The sequence below is a fragment of the Phaethon lepturus genome, unplaced genomic scaffold (genome assembly GCF_000687285.1).
Source record: "Phaethon lepturus isolate BGI_N335 unplaced genomic scaffold, ASM68728v1 scaffold1678, whole genome shotgun sequence".
Classification (NCBI taxonomy): Eukaryota; Metazoa; Chordata; class Aves; order Phaethontiformes; family Phaethontidae; genus Phaethon; species Phaethon lepturus.
In genome coordinates, this window is record NW_010555300.1 from 75234 (window position 1) to 95510 (window position 20277).

At 36.1% G+C, this 20277-nt stretch overlaps 1 protein-coding gene across 1 annotated transcript in view; it reads right to left on the reverse strand.

The window, feature by feature from the left end:
* Window positions 1-19626, reverse strand: part of LOC104624663 (ryanodine receptor 2) — a gene marked incomplete at both ends in the record, with an annotated part of 91782 nt that extends 72156 nt beyond the window's left edge. Inside the window, 7 exons of the mRNA XM_010292096.1 lie at window positions 3714-3763; window positions 7012-7133; window positions 9178-9242; window positions 10861-10976; window positions 14384-14507; window positions 16792-16867; window positions 19549-19626. Coding sequence (XP_010290398.1) covers window positions 3714-3763; window positions 7012-7133; window positions 9178-9242; window positions 10861-10976; window positions 14384-14507; window positions 16792-16867; window positions 19549-19626 — 631 coding nt within the window. The remainder of the gene's footprint in view (window positions 1-3713; window positions 3764-7011; window positions 7134-9177; window positions 9243-10860; window positions 10977-14383; window positions 14508-16791; window positions 16868-19548) is intronic.
* Window positions 19627-20277: the final 651 nt, after the last annotated feature.

Here is a 20277-nt window from a genome sequence, read left to right on the forward strand (position 1 = left end):
ACAACTAAAATTAGTAACCATTTCAGTGAAGCAGAGATTTAAAAAGATAAAATTGCAAGGAAGGAGTGGGAGGTTTATTGCAGCGCTGAGAATGTTGTTCTATGCTACCAAATTAGGGGGTATTGTGGTGTTCAACCACAGTAGATTAAACAGACCCGAACCACAGCTTCCATGGCTGCCCCTGGCCAGGCAGCCCCATCCTCTTTGCACTGGCAGTCATGCAATGATACAGCAAGCAGATGAGAAAGCTGAGGTGGTCTAAAAAAAATCCTACCAACCAAAACACCCTAAAAGATTAAGTTTTTTGTCAGCTCTTATTTTTTTCCTTACTATTTTACTGCTCTGGTGATATGAATGCAGGATGGTGCTAATGACAGCAGGGATGGAGGGAAGTACTCAGAGCAACCTGGACTTAGACTGTGGAATAGACTGATATGAATGTCAGTTGCTGATGTTCTTCATCAATGCAGGGTGGTGCTAATGACAGCAGGGATGGAGGGAAGTACTCAGAGCAACCTGGACTTAGACTGTGGAATAGACTGTCATGAAATAGTATCTTAACATTCATTGTGCAGGTGTGTATACACTGCATGCTACAGTGCAGTACCTTAAAATGCCACAGCTAAAACTCAAAAAAAGTCCGTTTAAATTGAACGTTTCAAGAATCAGTTTGCTTCCAACGTGAGGTCAGAAGTCAATTTCAGAAGGCCATCTTTTTTTAAACCGAGTTATGAAACCTAAAATGAGGGGTTTTCTAATGAAACCAGTATTATTACTATTGCCAATATATGTACCTTCATTCAATTAAAAATATTAACTAAAAATCTTCTTGGTTTTCAGAAGCCTGAAAACTAGATACAAAACACACTGATGTAGAAATGAATGTGCAGTATACAAAATTCCGCTACCTCGTGAAAGGGGAACAGGTGATAAGTACAATTCAATAGGATAAAAACTGAAACAAGAGCTGTTCCTTAAAGGAACTCTTCACAGAACTCAAAACAATAGAGGCTGTACATATGCAAATACTAAGCCACATGAGTCCAAAAGGTTTTAAGGCTAAAAGAATGCCAGGAGCTCGTAGAAATACTAGGTTGATGGCTGTATCACTGTTCAGCATGTATTACAAATGCAGTTGATCCCATGAACTGCGCAACTCAGTTCCTTTAATAATCTGAGGTGCAGTCCTACATATTTTAGAAAGCTGTATTATTATATTAGAAGGGAAGAACTGTTGCTGTATTGCGAAAGTGCTATGGATATGGATTCCAGGATGCCTCACTGGCAGGACACTTATAAATTCAGGATGTCATTAGGCAGAGATAGCCTTTTGTTTCTTTTTAGGAACTCCAATTAATTTCCCTAAGTTCCAAAAATGAGTGAGCAAAAAGCAAAAACACGCCTTTCTTACCTGATCTCTTACCCAGCCACTTTTTGCTTCAGATTACATGAGTCTGTATTACCGATACGAAGATTTTTTTTTAAAAATTACTTACATGCTTACATAGAAAGAATGCCTTACTGGAGATTTAAACAATATAAAAAGTGAATCAGACTAGTCATATAATCTTTTTTTTAAACTGAGAAAAATATAAATTCAAATGCTCAAGTCACCAAAATTATTCACTAAAAACTTTCAAATTCAGTCCACTAGTAATAATGAAAGTAAATCAATACAGTCTTACTGATGCACAGCTACCGCTCTCAAACAGGAAACTACTGGGGTCCAAATGTACTTTCACAGTGTAAAGAAATAATAATTCCATACTGAATTACAATTCCATAATCTCAGTGACACTGTTAGATATCAAATGTGATTAACTGTTTAAGTTCACTCTGGAAGACTCGCATGTTTAATTTCCCAATTTATTAAGACTTCTACATACACCTTAAGCTACATGACTTTTAGTAATGACTTTCATACATGCAGCTGTACCTTCAGCAGTACCATTCAAATTCATGATAACATAAAACACCTATATAGCAAAACTATATAGCATTTCTCTATTTGTTATAGCAAACTCCGCACTATCCATAAAAGTTATTATTGAGCAACTCTTGCTCATTCAAGATGCCTCAAAAATGCACAAATAACCTTCTAGGCCCCAGCCATGCTCAGAGGCTGTCCTTTTAAGTATTTTCACCACTTCTACACAGGCCTTGTCTTTGCTGGAGTAAGTGCAATTCTTTTGATCAGGTTTTTTTAACATGATCTAATTCACTGTCCAGGTAAGGCAAATTGTAAGGTGACTTTGACTTGACTTAGTAGGTCCACAGTAAAAGACCATGCTCCAGAGTCTTTCAGTGACTTTGTCATAACTTATGGAAAAGCTACAGTACGCGTCTATTGTTGGCATAAAGATTTTGTATTCTGTTCGTTACTGCACACTAGGAAAAGGGTTAAAAAACAAACTGTAGCCATAGTGAATACTCATCTGATCCCATCTGACTTATCTCCTTGTACCACTTGAACCCAGCCAAAGAACAGGAAAGAAGCAAGCTGAGATGTGGAATGGAAAAAATCTTTTCTTTAGTACTGAAGAAAGTTACATTTTTAATTTCAACTTGTTACTCATTGTAGAAAAAAAATCAGAAAAACAAATTCACACAATAACAAAAAAGATGTGCAAAATTTTAATAGTATACCTGAGCTACTTCATTCTTTGAAGAAACAACCTAGGGTATAAAACAGAGCTTATGTGTACGTTTGTGACATACTCCACCCTTCAGAAAAAGCTGCAACAATGCCACACAGCTGCAGAAATAACTCCGTTCCTCCTATGATCTTTTGGCTTTACAGACAAATCCACTCAGCTCATGCCAAAACATATTTAAAAGTGATATCCCAAAATAACTTCTGATCTTTCAGCTTAATGGTTTTCATAATGATCTGTAAGTTTTTTAAACATCACACTGCTGCAGCGAGTTCCTTCCCTTCAAATTGAGTGAAATATGTAGGAATTGAGTTAGATGCATGTTATCTTAATCAAATTCTAATTCGCTAGATAATTACCCAGTTAGGTATGTTCATGGATGCTGAAGTTTGCAATGCATCCATCATAGAAGTTATATATGCATACGATGTACTATTTCAACTATCCTATCACCATGGCGTAAGAAAAAATCGCAGAGTAAATGACTGTGCCACACATCGCATATAATGTATACACTTGATACGGACTTCAAATTGACTTCAATTAAGTGATTTTCACATGGCATAAGACAAACACCGAGCTCCTGCTAGATTCACATAATACCAGAAAGATAGTACACATGCGTATGTGGAGTCAAGCACATCTGGGAATATTTAAGAATTCCACAGAACATAACTAAGCATTTCAGCCCACTACAATTTTCCTTAATGACCTTCCAATACATATGTGCAGTTCTGATTCTCTGTTTTTCCCAAATGATTTAGAATAAAATAACAAATTAGTAATTATAACTCAGCAAAATTCTTTGGTAGGATAATGAAATCCAGATATTAGTTAAGACACACGGAAAACTAAAAGAAAAAACCCAAACTGATAACTACAAAAGCTTTTTATTCCATCTAGTAAATTCTGTGATCTACCAGCCTAAACAATTAGTGGTCTGTGAAGACCATGCATTTCAGCCATGCAGCATGCAACAAAGCAGCACGTAACACAATGCAAAAACGGCAAAGAAAACCAAGTGATGGCCATGCTAGTATTTGTCAAGGGTCTTCTTACCAAACAGTGAAATCCTATGCCTGACAAGAACTCCAAGTTTGCAGAACAGGCTGAAGACAAAAGAAAAATAAAAGAGAAGAGAAGGGAAAAGGAAAAAAATTGGGGGGGAGGGGGGACAAAGAAAAAATAACAGCTGATATATGAGCAGGAAAAGCAACATGATGTCACGCAGAAAGAATCAATTATCTGAGCAGAATGTGGGACAGAATACTAAAGAAAGAGTTTTTAAGTGCATATCCTTAACAAACATGGTTAAATAAGCACATATTATAATTAAAGAAATAAAAAAAAATTAAAAGCAAAGCTAATTAATACAAAAGCGTCCTATATGATAACCCACAAGGAAATAACCATCAAAGCTTTAAGAAGTAAAATGTGGTCAGTGTGCTATTCAGGATACCACTGACAATTTGAAAACAAAAGGTAAGGAAATCAGATTAATTGAAGTGTTTGATGGCAAATGTTTAACTAGCCCAATTTGGATCTTGCAATCTTGAACACGGTGAGAATTTCTTTTCAAATACATTGTTTTTTAAACACACTTTCATGATAAATAGACTCTTACGTGGTTAAAACCCAACAAAAATTGATATGATCAGTGATTTAGTTTCACATGTTTGAATTAATTGCTGTGTTGATGAGCAGTGCTCCAATGAAGAACGAAGTTTTGTGTTAATTTGTAGAAGCAGGAGCACACTGCCCTACGCAAGTTCACCTGGTCTCCAGATTTAGGAGGCACTAGCTCAATCTTCATGATCCAGTTCAGCCTGAGAATTTTCTCCGAGAGCAATCACAATTTTGGTGCTAATTTTTATGCTGCAAAACCCCTCATCTGCTATAAATGACATGAGCAATATCATGTCATTTTATTAGGCTATTTAATTATTACGCACACAGGCTAGTTATCAACCTCTGATTTAAAAGCAAAAGACACCATAAGCATGTCTGCACAGTTTATGGATGAGATCTGAACATGCTGTTCCATTGACAGACAAGAGCACGGTGCCAAATGGAAACAATTATGTCCAGAATCAGAACAGCCAGGTTAATGTGGTGTTGAATCCAGCTAATTAGCCAGTGTACAGTGATCCACTACAGCAACAGCAACTGCTCTGTTTTAGAGATGAGTCTGGTTGGTGCATGTTCAGGGATCTCTGTTCATTTTTTACTCCATGAGGCAGACGTATACTATATATTCTTTTATGAGGATCTTGGTTCACACAGTCCAACAGGGAAAGCTGTACAGAAGCATGTTAACATCATATAAATCTTGTGTCCACTCTAACAAAGACATTAAATAGCTCATAATCTATCTTATATTCTAACATACAAATGTTACTCAACTGACTGTAGCATTCAGCAGACGCTATGTTTTCACAAAGTCAGACTGAACCCATTATCTCCAGTGTAATTAGTTTAGTTTAAATAAGTAAATTAAAATGTCCAAATGGCCAGTACTTAGACTGATGTCCAGAACTAACTTTATACAACTGCAGTAGTTAGATAGTCTAATGGATGAGAAATGCAAAAAGCCCAGTCCTGAAGAGGCTGGTTACAAATAAGATGGAATATAATGCCATCATACTTCAGGAAGAGATCTGACCCGTATTTGCCCGCAAAATAGATCTGGATTTAATGTACTTGCTGAACACAGAATAGTTATTGCACTTGTTAACATTCTCATTGCATTATCAATACCCAAAATGATACTCTTCCATAGCTTAATGAATGTAAGCTTATCTTCATTGGAAAAAAAAAAGCAGCTAGGAACTGCCCGTAGCTTGAAGAAAATCGTATGTATGAGTTGCACTCAAATCTAAAGGGAAAACTCAACAGAAAATCCAAAATTCAGCTCTCTCAAACTCCCTACAACACTGTAGAGGAAAAAAAAAAAACAAACCCAAAAAACAAAACAACACAAAAAAATGTTGGTAATCTATTAAAATGGCCCAAAACAACCCTTCAGGAAATGGATCATATAATGTAGTTCATATAATCTTTGTGTCTTGATAAGTAAGAAATAAACTGATCAATAGCACTGGTTATAGCTATCACTCATACAAGGTTTCCTTGCATGTGCTTTCTTCTCTTTGGCTGACCCTTCTGGATGGCAGGTAACTCAATTAAGTGTGGCAGCAGCTCTCATCCTTTTGCTGGGCTACATGTTCAGGAGTCTCACACAGCTAGATAGCATTATGTGCAGAATTTCTGAATCTATTGGGCAGGTATGCTGATACATCCGTGTTTGACATATGCCAGAAGTATGGGGTTTATTGGCATGACTTAACAACTGCTAAAATATTGTTATCCAGGACACTAAAGACAAAAAAACAGCAGCTCATATAGTGGAAAATTATCTAGATGCATGCATTTTGATAGAGTTTTTTAATTCTTTGAAGAACGCCATTCAGCCAAGCTGCCAGATCAAATTAGTCCATGAGAAGACACAGGGTCAAGACAGCCATTACTTACTTATGCTTAGTGTTGTTGCTAGAAACTTCACTCAGTATTCACACAATCTTGCAAACCCTGCATGTCTCTATGACCATCAGTTGGCTGTCAGCCTCAAAGAACAGCATTTCAGTTTTTCATAGTTCAATACCCAGTATCAGCCCAAGAAAGCAACCATGATACCTGTACATTACAGGTATGCAGTAGGTCCTGCGTGAAGCTGGTAGTGCACCTTACTAAATGGGAAATATGGGTTTCAATTCAATTCAAAGTGAAAACATACCTGAGAGAGATGGTCTAAAAATTGATAACTTCAGAGAAAGGATCAAGTGGATCCTCATATTACTACTGTTATTACTATTTAGAAAATCAAAGAGCAGAAAGAATGCAAGTCTCTCATTTTTACTTTTTATGATGGACAGTAATAATGATACTTACTAAACTCAGTTATGAGTAAGTTTGGCTTTTGAATCTACCACAAAATCTTGCAGGAATAGTGATTTCAGTATACACCTATTTCCAACAGTGAAAACTGATACACAATTGGATAGCCTGCGCCACAGAACGTGCAACTGATGTATTGTTGCACATAATGCTAAATTTAAGATCCCTGCATGCTAAAATCATCACCACTACCTTTAAACCAGCATATAATCATAACTCTGTACTCCTCTCTTCATTTTATACAATGAATTTTCCTGACAGGAAAAGAAAGTTTAAAAAGTTTAATTTGCGTGTTCATAAAAGTATTTCTTTCCCTCCCACTTCTCACCTTCCCACAATCAACTACCATTCTTTAAAGACAAACACACATATGCATACACATTAATACTATTTGAAGTTTTACCTTGTCACCATTTCTTTCTCTTTATTAGAAGCATGGCCTCCACTGCTGAGAGGCCTACTTGCTGCAGATAAGAAATACAGGCGATGATTTTTAAAATACTGATCAATCAAAGGGAGCACAACCTGAAATCACATCAGAAAGAAGTGGTTATCTCCAGGCTTTCTTTACTATGTTCTGTATTATTCTTTGTAAGTCACAACTAAAGGCAGGAGATTTCAAATGTGTTTTCTGTTTTAAAATCTCTATGTATTTTTTTCTTTAATGTCTATTCCTCTTTAAATGCATTTAGTATTCAAGGTACTTAAAATGTCATCAGAAAAAAATTTACATTATCTCTGGAACTTGATCTGTGAGGTTTTTTTAGGAGGAATACAAAGCAGAAAGTATAATTTCATTTTGTCTCACAATTACTGCTGTTCATGACTTTTACATGTAGGTTTTAGAAAAATTCACCTATAACTGTCAGCATACTAATGGCACTTAATTCTAGATGTTATCAAATAAAACTCCCAAAACTTCCTCATTAATTCAGTTAAGGGCTTGTCCACAGAAGTTTTCCTGTTTACTTCATATGGTGACTCAGTGCCTACTGCAGATGTCAGCCAGAAGATCCAAAATAAAAGCCAATAAGAAAATCTGAAATTGCTTCCTTTTTGGAGCATGGTTCAAAAGAAGGTAGAATGTTACCTTCCAAGTCAATGAATTTGGCAAATTGTATCACATGGAAGTACTTCAAGGTATCAAGATTACAATTTACTGCAAGGATTATCAGGGTTAGAAAATGCTGCAAACAGCTACCTTTGCTTATCCACTAAGGAATTCAGAAGGCACTTTGAATATGCAAACACCATACAAGCTTTTCTATGCAAAAGGCGTAAGCAGATTTTCTTAATTTATAACGTGTAAAATGTTGCCACAAAAAGGACAATTGGGCTGACAGGAATCTCATTAGTTTTAGAAGGAGAAGTGCAAAGCCCTGCACCTGATGAAGAATAATCCCAGGTACCAGTACACACTGAGGGCTGACCAGCTGGAAAGCAGCTTTGCAGAGAAGGATCAGGGGTTGTCAGTGGACAGCAAACTGACCATGAGCCAACAATGTACCCTCTCTGCAAAGGCAGCCAACAGCATCCTGGGTTGCATTAGACAGAATGTTGTCAGCAGGCCCAGGGAGGTAATTCTTCCTCTCTACTCAGCACTGATGAGGCCGTATCTGAAGTGCTGTGTCTGGTTCTGGACTCCCCAGTACCAGATAAACACGGACATATCGGAGAGCGAGTTCAGTGAAGGGCCACAAAGATGATAAAGGAAGTAGGGGATCTTTCAAATGAGGAGAGATTGAGGGAGATGGGACTCTAGCTTGGAGAAGAGAAGGCTCAGGGAGGGTATCATCAATGTGCGTAAGTATCTGAAGAGAGAGTGTAAAGAAGATGGAGCCAGGCTCTTTTCAGCTGTGCCCCATGACAGGACCAGAGGCAATGGGCACAAAGTGAAACACAGTAGGTTTCCTCCAACCATCAGGAAACACTTTTTTTACTGTGAGGGTGACTGAGCACTGGCACAGGCTGCCCAGTGAAATTGCGGAGTCTCCACCCTTGGAGATATTCAAAAGCCACCTGGACACAGTCCTGGGCAACCTGCTCTAGGTGACACTGCTTGAGCAGTGAAGTTGGACTAGGTGACCTCCAGAGGACCTTTCCAACGTCAGCCATTCTGTGATTTTGTGATGGAGACATCAGCATGGTTTTAAAACACGGAAAGAAATAAAGAAGTCGACACTGAAAGATACATAGCTGTGTTAATTCCAATAACTATTGATCAAATTTATCTGCCTGAAGATTGTAAAAGCTAAAAATCTTCAGAATTAGACTAAGCCAGTAAACAGAATATGTAGGGAGGTTATAAATAACATCATATGATTAGTTGCATATCATGAAGCAAGGAAATAATGAGAATAAGAATATAGTCCTGTATTTTTTTTCAATTCTATACTGCATCCTACAGTATTTTCAAGCTATTCTTATTGCCACTGGTTTTAATGAATAAAATAATGAATTTAACACAGAAAAGTGCAGCCAGAACAACAATAATCTTGTTCACTAACAAATACTTACTCTCTTCAACTACTTATTACATTGACAAAGAATAAGCAAAGATATACTGTACTTTTGCAAAAAACTTGATTTCTTGTTCATATGGGAAGTGCTCTCCTTTGCCTCTGCTGCCACCATCTGCAGAGAGAAGAAAATTAAGCTCACTGTCATATATCCTAATTACAGTCTATTCTGTGTTGTTCTTAGAAAGTGTACACTATAAACAAATAATACTGGTCATCTTTAGATGTAGAGTTAAGACACCACAAACAGTATGCACACTAGTTAAAGTGGCCTTTTATAACTACCTCATGAGAAGAAAAGTTACAGCAAATAAAATGTGTAAAGAATAACTGCCCAAATCTTGATAAAAGTGTAGACATCTCATAGTCTAAAGAGATATGGATATTTTTGTGAGATGAAAATCTGGTCCTGTGTTTATATTTTTCTAGTTATTGGTGATCATTTGGAAGCCTGAACTCAGATTCTAATGGAACACCTTTCTCCAGTCATTCTCAGGAGAAACAGAATTACCAAATTTTTACTACTTATTTGTGAACTTTGTCTAAAGAACAACGTTAATGGTTAGAACTACCCAGCTGAAATTATTACTGGGTATTACTATAATAATACTATATTATTATAGTAATTATAATATTACTATAAAAATCAACTATCCTTTACATATCAGACATAATCTGATACAGCTCCCAGAGTCCTTTATTTATTTTATGATATACTTTATTTATTATCTTCTTTTTACTAATCCATTGAGGGACATGAATGGTATTTGTTCCACCAGTGTTTCCAGTGTTTCAGTATTTATTCATTATCATTCTTGCAACTATGCCAAATCTACATAATTAAGTAGAATGAAGCCATGGTAATCAGGCATTAGTAGCAGAAGTAACCCAATGAGTTATCAAGGCCAGACTTTTGGTACTGTAAGTAACCATGGCATATAATAATTCATAAATTTCATAATCTCCACTTTAAAACTAGATAGGCTTTTGGATGAGTTTTGACTTATTCAATCTCCTTGGTGTTCCTACCGTTAATACTCTCAATCACAGTCTCTATGCCTAGACATGAGGCACAGTATATGATATGTGGCATTGCACCTCCCATGGTCACACAGAAGCTGCATCTCGCCAGGTTTTTTGGCTTTTACTGCTCATATAAGAAGCTGACTTGGGTCACCAAACTCCTATATATGTTTTATCTTTAACAAAAGCAGATCAAGTTCAATTCTTTCCTTCATAGCACTGTTGACAAAACACATGCTGGGTGTTTGTGAAATAACATTCCCATTGTGGGAGTCTGTTAAAGAGGTTTCTCTACTCAGCTTCCTCCTGCAGAGAAAATTTCAGAATGGTACAAATGGCTGGTTTAATTTGCTCTGTGAAAAAGGGATTACATGTGAATAGTAAAAATTAATGTGCACATGTGAGAAATTATTAATTTGTGCATAAATACAAGGGGGGCAGCTAGTTTTCTTTTTCAAATAATGAAAGTCAAATTTTGGCTGAACACTTTTCATCTCATGAACGAATATGGGAAACTGGAACAAATATGGGAAACTGGAACAAATATGCAAGCTACATAATTTTACAAAATTCATCATCTTCATCAAGTATAAGAAACTAGAGGGAAAACTAGTCCAAGAATGTGTCTTTTTTTTTATTTTCTAGTTTCTTTTATAATCTCAAACATCTTGGTTAATAATTCTTAAGCAAATGCACAAGGATTACTCTACCAAACTCCAGAATGTACTGATGAGCTTCATCCACATATCTTATAAGTTGCTGAAGAAAACTGTAGGCAAAACGTTTCTCAATGGAAGGTGTGTCTAATTCCAGATCCTTAAGTCCTCTGTAAAATGAAGCAAGTCAATTTTCACACATTCAAAAGGACTCAAAGCAGTCTTATCTCTCCATGTAGTCTGATGCCAATTTCTCTAGTAATGATTAAACTGTTTATGAACATAACAATTGTTCTGTGTTTGAAGTAAATAGTACTCTTATGCTTATTTAGGTTTTGAGCAATTTGTTAAGATACAACTCAGATTTCCTAGGTAGGTTACAGGAAAATGAGACTAGTCAATCAGATTATCCAGTATCATTCTAATTTCTTTCCCTTACTTGTAAGGCATTACCGTCTTAGATCTCCCTCCAGGAATTGATTCTTGGGTGAGAGCATTTTGAAACTGCCAAAATACTTTGATTTAAACAATCAAAGCAGAAATAAACCTAGTCTCCCTCATCATGCCTTTTCCCCAAAAGTCTGCACGTAATGGAAGAACTTTAAACAGCTATGTAGCGTTTGTGAAAAATCTGGGGGAAACCAAAACAAAGTGATGGAATTGCAGTTTACCTTTTCCAGTATGTTCCATCATAGTTACTAGTCTGATATGAAAAGTGTATCTTCATTTAACAACTATGAATCTGGAGAGTAGTTCCATGATATGGGATGATGTCTGCTAGCAACAAGCGAGCAATGACGTAAGTCTTGATTCTGCAGGATCAGGACTTTTATGACAGAACATAGAGAAACTATGCTTAACCAGCAACAGAGTCAGTCATCCCACTGTCAGAGGCGCCAAGTACATTAGTACTCAGTTATTTTGCAAGTTAAAAAAGTACACCTACTGAACATAACTGTCTGTGTAGTGCACATTTCTGCTTTAAATGAGAACATTACTGATGGTAGGGTTCAGTTTCAGAAAAAGAGATTCTGTTTCAAAACAGCTTTGTCAGCTGATATTTGCAAGGGTACAATAGTGTCTGCTTCATTAAGGTTACCTGACCAAGAAACTTCTCAGCGTAAAAGCAGGTAATAAGAGGAAAGCCATAAACAAGAACACATAGAGGTGCAAACGCGGTAGACAAGGGATAAAGGAGACAATGCCAGAGACCAAAAGTCTCCATTTATTAATTCATGGGCCATTAACAAAATTCAGGCACAGTTTTGGAGATGCTCACCTGGATTTTGTAACTCCTAAGAGGAAGGAACATGAGGAACATAAGGATTTGGAATATTCAAGGCAGGTCAGTGGAACGACACAAACTAATGATGAAATGTGCAGTGAAGGAGGACCAAGGAAGAGCAAAAGGGGAGAAAAGACAAAAAGGGGCACAAAAGGGGCCAGTCACACGTAAACCATGGCCTGTCAATACAGTTGTCTGAGCGAGCCCTGCACCTCACCACTAGTCTGTCCTATCTTCCTATTAAATCCTTTCTTAACTATCTCTCCACATAACCTCACTCACTTGTAACCTCACTCACTATCCCATGTGTATGTGTGTGTTGTGAGGAGTAAGTGCCAGCTACTGGCAAGACCAACGTGACTGGGTACTGGGCCAGCAACTGGCGTCAGACTTGGGGTGTAGCTGCTCCCAGGCCTGTGATGCCAGCAACAGAAGTGAATGAGGGTCTCGGCATCAGTAGCTGGAGATGCCACAGCTTTTAGGAACATCTCTATGCGTCCTACAGACTTTGAGCCCAGAGTGGCAGCTACTGCAGGGGACTGGCGTGAGTGGATTTGGTGCTAGCAATTGGGAGTCAGATAGTGGGGGGGATAAGGCACCCCTGGTCTGTGGTGTCTGCAACTGGAGCAAGTGGGAGTCCCAGCTGCTAGCCACTGGGGTGGGAATGCTGTGTGTTCCAAAAAACAGCTAATGTCGGGGGGAAGTGTCAGTTAAGGCAAGTGAGCGGCTCAGCACCAGCAGGTGAAGTGGGACCGTGGGTCACAAACCATGTGCCTGCATACCATGTGCTTGGCAGGGGGCAAGTGTTTGTATCTTCCCTAAACCCGGCATGCTTAATGGTGCACTAGACTAGAATGGTCACTGTTAAATGAAAGACTGGAAAGAAATGTGTGCAAGGCATATGTGGCAGCAAGTCAAGTGGTAAGCAGACCAAAAACAACCATGAATCAGGTGCTTGTTTGTTTAGACAGCACAATGATCACAGAAGCAGTAGATAGACTGAGTTTAACTTCATTGAAAGACCTGCATTTGACTAGCACAGTAGGACGTAGATGTGGCAGGAACTATTTACTAGACCATAGGTGTGTCCAAGATAACGATTATTTTACCATCCTTCTTAGCCTTCCACTCCTCCAAAAACCAAAAGCCACTTTTCACTTGTGTTTGACAGAAATAAAATTGATTAGTCAAAAAGAAATGTGTAATCTTGAATAGAGCTGAGGAGTCTTTTGTCATTTTGACAGGGGATGAGAAAGAAACCTTTGCTGACTGACATCCTTCTTTATACATCCTACTCCATTGAAGGGAAGTAAATTGAATTACTCCAGCTACCCTGAAAGACTTTACCTACAATTATTAGATTGGGGATGGGACTCTATAAAATGGTCTGAATTTCATATGTAATATAAAAGAATTAGGCAGATTTTAAGTAAATGTGCTAGGTTAATTAATTCACAATGATTACTTAAATCCATCTCTGTGGCTGTTTCATTCACTTACTAATGTTTAAGGCATACATATCTCAAATACGCTTTCAGCCTTTCATAGTGACTCACATTTCCTAAGCCACACTGATCAGGCAGACAAGCCTCCAATTTAATTTAAATTTTATTCATGCTGCATTTAGTAGGTAAATATGTCATATTAAAACCAAAAGGAATTATGCATGTTATTCTGCAGATAATAGCATGTATACATCTTGAATTATGAATCTTCTGTTGATTACTATATTTATTAACTGATATGACATTTACACTTTGGATTGTTTAAAAAAAAAGCTTTTTAAAATTATCACTTTTCACTTTTAAAATATAACGACACTACAAATTAACTCATTTGAAAGAAATGAGTAGTAGATTTTAGAAATAAAGCTGTCTGACTTATCAAAGCAATTGCTTAGAAAGTCCTATAGAGGTGTGTGTACCTGACCTTGAATGAAGACTTAATAATTCTATCACTTGTAGAAAATTAACAGGTTTACTAACAGTTGGCTGTATGGAGACACACCAGAAAGAAAAAGCATGCTGCAACATTGAGAGAAGAGGCAGAACACATGCAAAGATTCTGGAGAACGCTGCTTGTGCCTTCCAAAAACCCTGCTACTAACTCTGTAATCTGTTTCTTCCTTACAATGTTCTATATGAAAGAGCTCATCCTTACTCCTAGGTATGGAAACCTAAAAATTACTATAGATTTTACTTTTAAGTTAAAAAAAAAAAAAAAGATATTAAAAAAAGCCTACTAAGGAGTATTAGAAACCTTCTGTGACACTACGACCGAACAGAGAATTACCTGGAGACAACATATCCATTAATCTGTAGAAATTTCAAAATATCCTGTGCTTTTTCCCTGTCCTTGGCTTTTTCTTTGGCTGTGAGTGTATCATAAGGAACAAGAAGAGGATGGTTGCCTCCTCCTACTATGGAACATCAAGAGAATTAAAAAGCAGTTAAAGAGTTATCTGTTGACATGGCAAGTGCCAGTATGTAAAAGCACTGTCATAATAACACATAGCATGTTATAATAAAATCTAGTCTGAAATTACAATAAAGCTGTTTCTTTACACAAACCTAAAAAATATTCAGATAGGAACTTTAGATGTGGCTGCAAACATAGTTCTAACATACTCAGTTGCTGCAAATACCAGGTAAATATGTTAAACCTACTGCTAAAGCTCTTAAAGAAGAAAAAAAGTGCTTAACTGTTACAAATGTGTATTATAATCACAATTTAATTTAATGAAACTGAAAATATTTCCATAAATAACACATCATTTCATAAGAAAACCAAGATATAAACAAATATATAAACATATACAGAGTCCTGCTTTTAAACATTCTGATGACAGCAAAAAGGGTTCATGGAGTTTAGCAAGATATACACATATCTAAAAATATATGAAAGCGATACACTTCTACTTTATAGTAATAAAGACAGAAAATTAGAGTATGTTCTTCAAATGTGGCTCGGACGACTGTCCAATCTGATCAAACGAATGCTGTCAAAACAGAAGTAAACAGAATAAACTGCATTTGTATTGCTTTCGAATAGCTGACGTATTGATACCTCTCTGAATGTAGATAGTTAATTTGGAAAGAAAATAAAATACCTATTGTTAATATAAATATCTGCATAAAAAGCAACATTCTTAGGATTTCACTTTCTAAAATCACCATCCTATAGCAGAACACAATCAATTCCTATGATAACTGCTACGAAACCCCAGGAAATTGTAAGGCTAATTCAAACTTATCTCAGAAAAAATACTACAGCAAAGGTCTAGTAATAATATTTAAAAAAAGAACACTTTCCCTCTAGAAAACATTGGAGACATATCCTTAGGTGATTTTGTAAGCCACATATTCTAAAGTTTTCCATTAGTCCTGCCTGAATCTGTTTAAGTACATGCAAAATGGTAACCTCGTGGGCAAGTCTGATGGGTTTTTTTCTTTGTTTGGTTTGAGTTTTTTTGGGAAGTACAGAATTTAACATGGGGATGATTGGGCTTTATTCTATTGTCACAAATGTGATCTAATTCCACCTTATTACAACTGAAGACAGACATGCAAAACCACATATAAGCATAGTAAGCATACATATCCTATCTAAGTAAGTCATTAAGACTATAATAGATCATTCAATTATAATTAATACACGCAAAGTGTTCAGTGAAGGGGAATGACACTTGGCAATTTTCAGGTGGCTAACATATTGTGTATGTGAAAAGCCTTAAATGAAAAAAAGGAACATTTTATATCTGAAGTCCACATCACTGTTCTGTTCTTTATACATGTATAACACTCTTTACACATGTATTACACTCTTGTCCAGCTGGGGGAATTCAACCACACTAACATCTGCTGGAAAAGTAGCATGGTGAGCTCTAGGCAATCCAGCAGACTCCTGGAATACATTAAGGATAACTTCCTAACCTAGGTAATAGACAGCCCTACTTTACCTTTTCATAAATCCTCAACTACTGTACCTTAGCTGGAAGCTTACAACTAACAAAAAAAGAAAGTATATAATTACAAAAAAAAAAAAAGCCGTTTTTTTTTTTGTCAGATAAGACTTTTGCAAATGAGAACTTGCTGTTTCTCCAAATATTGTTTCCTCCATGTGCAAATATAAAGTTATCTGCAGAAAAAAAAATATTAGCTTTAACACAAATAAAGAAAATATTTTAACATAGAGGAAAAACAGTTAGTTACACAATACATGAGAAAATTTGACATTTAGGTAAGCAGAGATCCTGGAGCACATGCAATTTTTATGTGGAAGCAAGAATCTACTCTAGGTTTATCCACTTGTCAATTCAATACATCGTATGTGCAGTTCTTAGTAAACACCCTTTTAGATCTACCTGCAACAAAAGAATTAATACAAATGAAATCAGAGCCCACTGGGCAATAGTCTGAAAGATTAATGCTAGAAGAAAAATGCATTAATGTAGCTTAAGATTTATTAACAAGCTTTGACTTCTCTTCCTTTGATATATTTGAATTGATAAACTACTTCAACAGCAACTGTTACACTCAGTACTATTAAAATTTTCCAGACACTAAAAATCACAAAATATTTAATTAAGAATAGATACTTTTACTATTACTTTTTTTTTCCCCAATCTGTTTTCTCAAATACATCAACTAAGTTAGTCATAGAGAACTCAAAATACTATAAACACCTATAGTTAATATTACCTTTTGCTTCAAGCTCCATTTTCTTTTTCTTTGCCCATATGTTATGGTAGTTTTCAGCCATCATCTCAGCCATAGCCTTAGGAAAATGGAGAGCTTAGTGATATGTCTTGCAATGGTTAACCCCCAAGAAGGACAATTTTCTGGTTGATATTAAATAGTAAGTTTTGTTTCCTGGGAGGTTCAATACAATTCACTGCAATGGTTCACTAAAAACAAGAGTTTTTATTGAAAAATTATGATACAGAATTTGGGTAGGATGGGTATATGTATAGAAATTAGGAACCTGGTGCTGAAGAGAAACTAGTTAATACAAGAAAGGAGGAACCACAAAGAAGAGTATAGCCTGGAAAGAGTACAGGGGCATGAGCCCAGGACTTGATTCTCAAAATGCCAGCAAGAATCCCTTGAAGGTCCTGGTAAGAGAAGCAAAGAATAGCAAGCCTGAGGACTGAATCAAGATTGTTCCTGCTGGCTGCAGCAAACTGACTATAAACCTATATAGCCTGATCGAGGTGGATATTCATCTGTGTGAGTACACTGTTAAAAGCACCAACCATTTTACCAGGGACTCAATTTCAGCATTAAATTCTCCTCCAGTGTGCACAACAGATAAGTAAATTCTTATTACATAACTCCTTCAGCTGGTAAACTAGAACCTAGACCTCAAACTAAGCAAAACACAGACAAGCTCTCCAGTCTCTAACTAGTCGGCACTACTATTCCAACAACTTTTTAAACCCATTTCTCCCGTCCTCGTGATTGTATACCCTCTAGTTGTATGCAGAGGTGGAATTTTCTGTAGATTTCACTTTTTACTTCTTTTATGGACCTACAGAAACATTCTTCTCATTTTCAATAAGAGTTTTGAGTAACCAGTATTTCTGAATACCAATGTCTTTATTTGGGAGAATACTCATGAATTCAGAAAACAACTTCAAACTTTTTGGCTATATCTTGTTTGTCTATAGGACAATTTGTTTCATAAACAAATCTGCAGTGGATACATTATTACACATATCTCCCCTGTATGGTAGATGCCTTCCATCATGCACACTCTGGTCCTGGTGTTTTGTTAATCCAGATTAGGACCTTGGAAGAATGTAGTGTAGTCTGGGTTTTCTTTCCTCAGAAAGCAGTGTGCTATGAAGACGGTCTCAGAGCAAGACCTAGCTACTCATGGAGCCAGGATGTGACCAGGTGACCACTTAAGACTAAAACAAGAAGTATTTCCCAGACTTAGAGTTTTAGACATGGTCATGATCCCTGCTAGCACAGTATATGCACAGGATGATGCAAGCATTAAGTAGCATCAATTCTTATGTTGCTAGTTAAAAAAAACCCAAACAACTTCATTCAAAACAACTAACTTTTCCCAGCAATTAAAATAAGATTGAAGAATCTAACACTGAACTCCAACTTCAAAGATATTAAACATTTAAAAAGTCCAAAATTACATATAGGTCATTTTTAAAACTCAGATCTCATTATTACCTAACATGTTTGGGTATTTCCTGAATGACAGTATCAGGACAATTAATATCTGAAATTGCATTTGAATTAAATTTGCTTAGCTTTTAAATAATAGATTTTGAAGCTGGTTTCAAAGAAGACATCTCTTCATAATTAGGACAAATGAATCATAAAGCCAACCAGCTCTGCTTTATAGCTGAGGGCTACAAAGGAAATAAATTAATGACAAATGTTAGAGGGTATAGCATAAAAGAATAAACAAGGGAGTAATAGAAGTTCTAATGCCCTTTCTCTTCTGTTTTGTGACAGGCTGGTTACTTTTCTATTGGTTTGGTTTACTGCATCACAATACTAAGATGATGTTCACATCAAGAGTTGACTCATGAGCATTAAACAAAGTCTTCACAGTCTTTTGACTATGCTGAGTCTACACAAATGTTAAATGATGTAATTATAATGAAGATGTTCCACCAGTTTAAGTTGAGTGCAATGATAGAAGTAGTGTTAATGAATTATTAATTTTATTAACCCTTTGGAATGTATTGGCAATCTACTGAATTTTTTAACTCAAGTATGATAGTTAATTGGCAGCAAATTCTTATTGTAAAGCTAGTCAGCAATCTACAATGGTTAGAAATATAAAACTGGAAACTATGCTAACTAATTTAAAACTATCCAATATATGTCTACATAATATTGTAACCATGCTCACAGTAAATTAATAGACTGTAAAAACTAGCACCAAACTCCAAACACAATGAAAAAAACCCTTTCTAAAGACAGAAACATCATTTATCAACTAAAAAATATTATTCCAAAGAACAGCAATCTACTGATAGATCTGTCAAAATCCTATCCCAAATTTATTCATTCTCTGGTCTCATAATATGTGTTGTAACAATGGTTCCTGATTCTTATCTCATAGAAAAAAGAGCAATGACAAAATGTTTTGGGAAAATGGTGGAGGAATGAATGATAAACACAAAAAAGCTGATGCTGCAAGCTCTCCTAAACAGGATTCTCTTCAAAATGACAGATGTTCACAGAGAGACCATAGAAAATCAATCCAGGACTAAAATAAACTTTGAAGCTTTTCAACATGAACCATGTTTTTTAAAGCAACAGAGAATCAAAAAGCAATGATGAAAAAGACAAAAAAACAAACTCAAAATCAAAGCATATCAAAGAAAGTAATACAAGGCACCAAATTTGTTTAAAATAAACTATAAGAAAAGAAAAAATTAAATTGTGAAAAAAGGGTAGGTATATTAAACGTTTCTGACTTACATGTAAGTCTCTGGAGAGGGTGACATTGCTCATGTCAATTGCTCGAGGAGTGTAACCATGCGCTGTATCTACAGAGATCTGAATGACAAACGTGCAAAACAGTGGAATTATACAGACATTTGATATGAAGAAGTTAACATTAACAAAATACTGAAAGTAATGAAGAAACTTAAGGAAAAAGTCACTTGTGTATCTCTACAGAGCAAAAGGAAGCTAAGTATCCCAACTGAAAATACATCAAAGGTGGTAAACTTAAGTGAGATTTAGGCAAAGGTCTACATATTTAGTTCCCAAAAATCCCTCTCATTCAAATACAAATTTCACTTGAACTCATTTAAGATTTGAACTCATTGTGGATAATGCTGTACTGAAGTTATGATTAAATCTCTGGGTTTTCTAGAGATTTTTTTTCTCAGCAGGTGAAATCTCAGACAATCTAGTTTAAGGCAAATTCAGGCAAAAATCAAACTTTGAATTTTCCTTTTCAACCCTATTTCTACATGTAGGAATAGAATCTACTAAATACATATTTTTTCCTTCTGTTTCTCCTCCCCACTCAGAAAATATCACCATTTTGTCATTCTTTCTACTGCCTAAATTTGTCACAGGTTTGCTCATTACATTGACACAAATGTTCAAAGGAGAAATAATGACGGAGATTCCCTGGATGGCCACTGATGCAAGAAATGCGGCTAGAAACTCACAGAATCATTAAGGCTGGAAAAGACC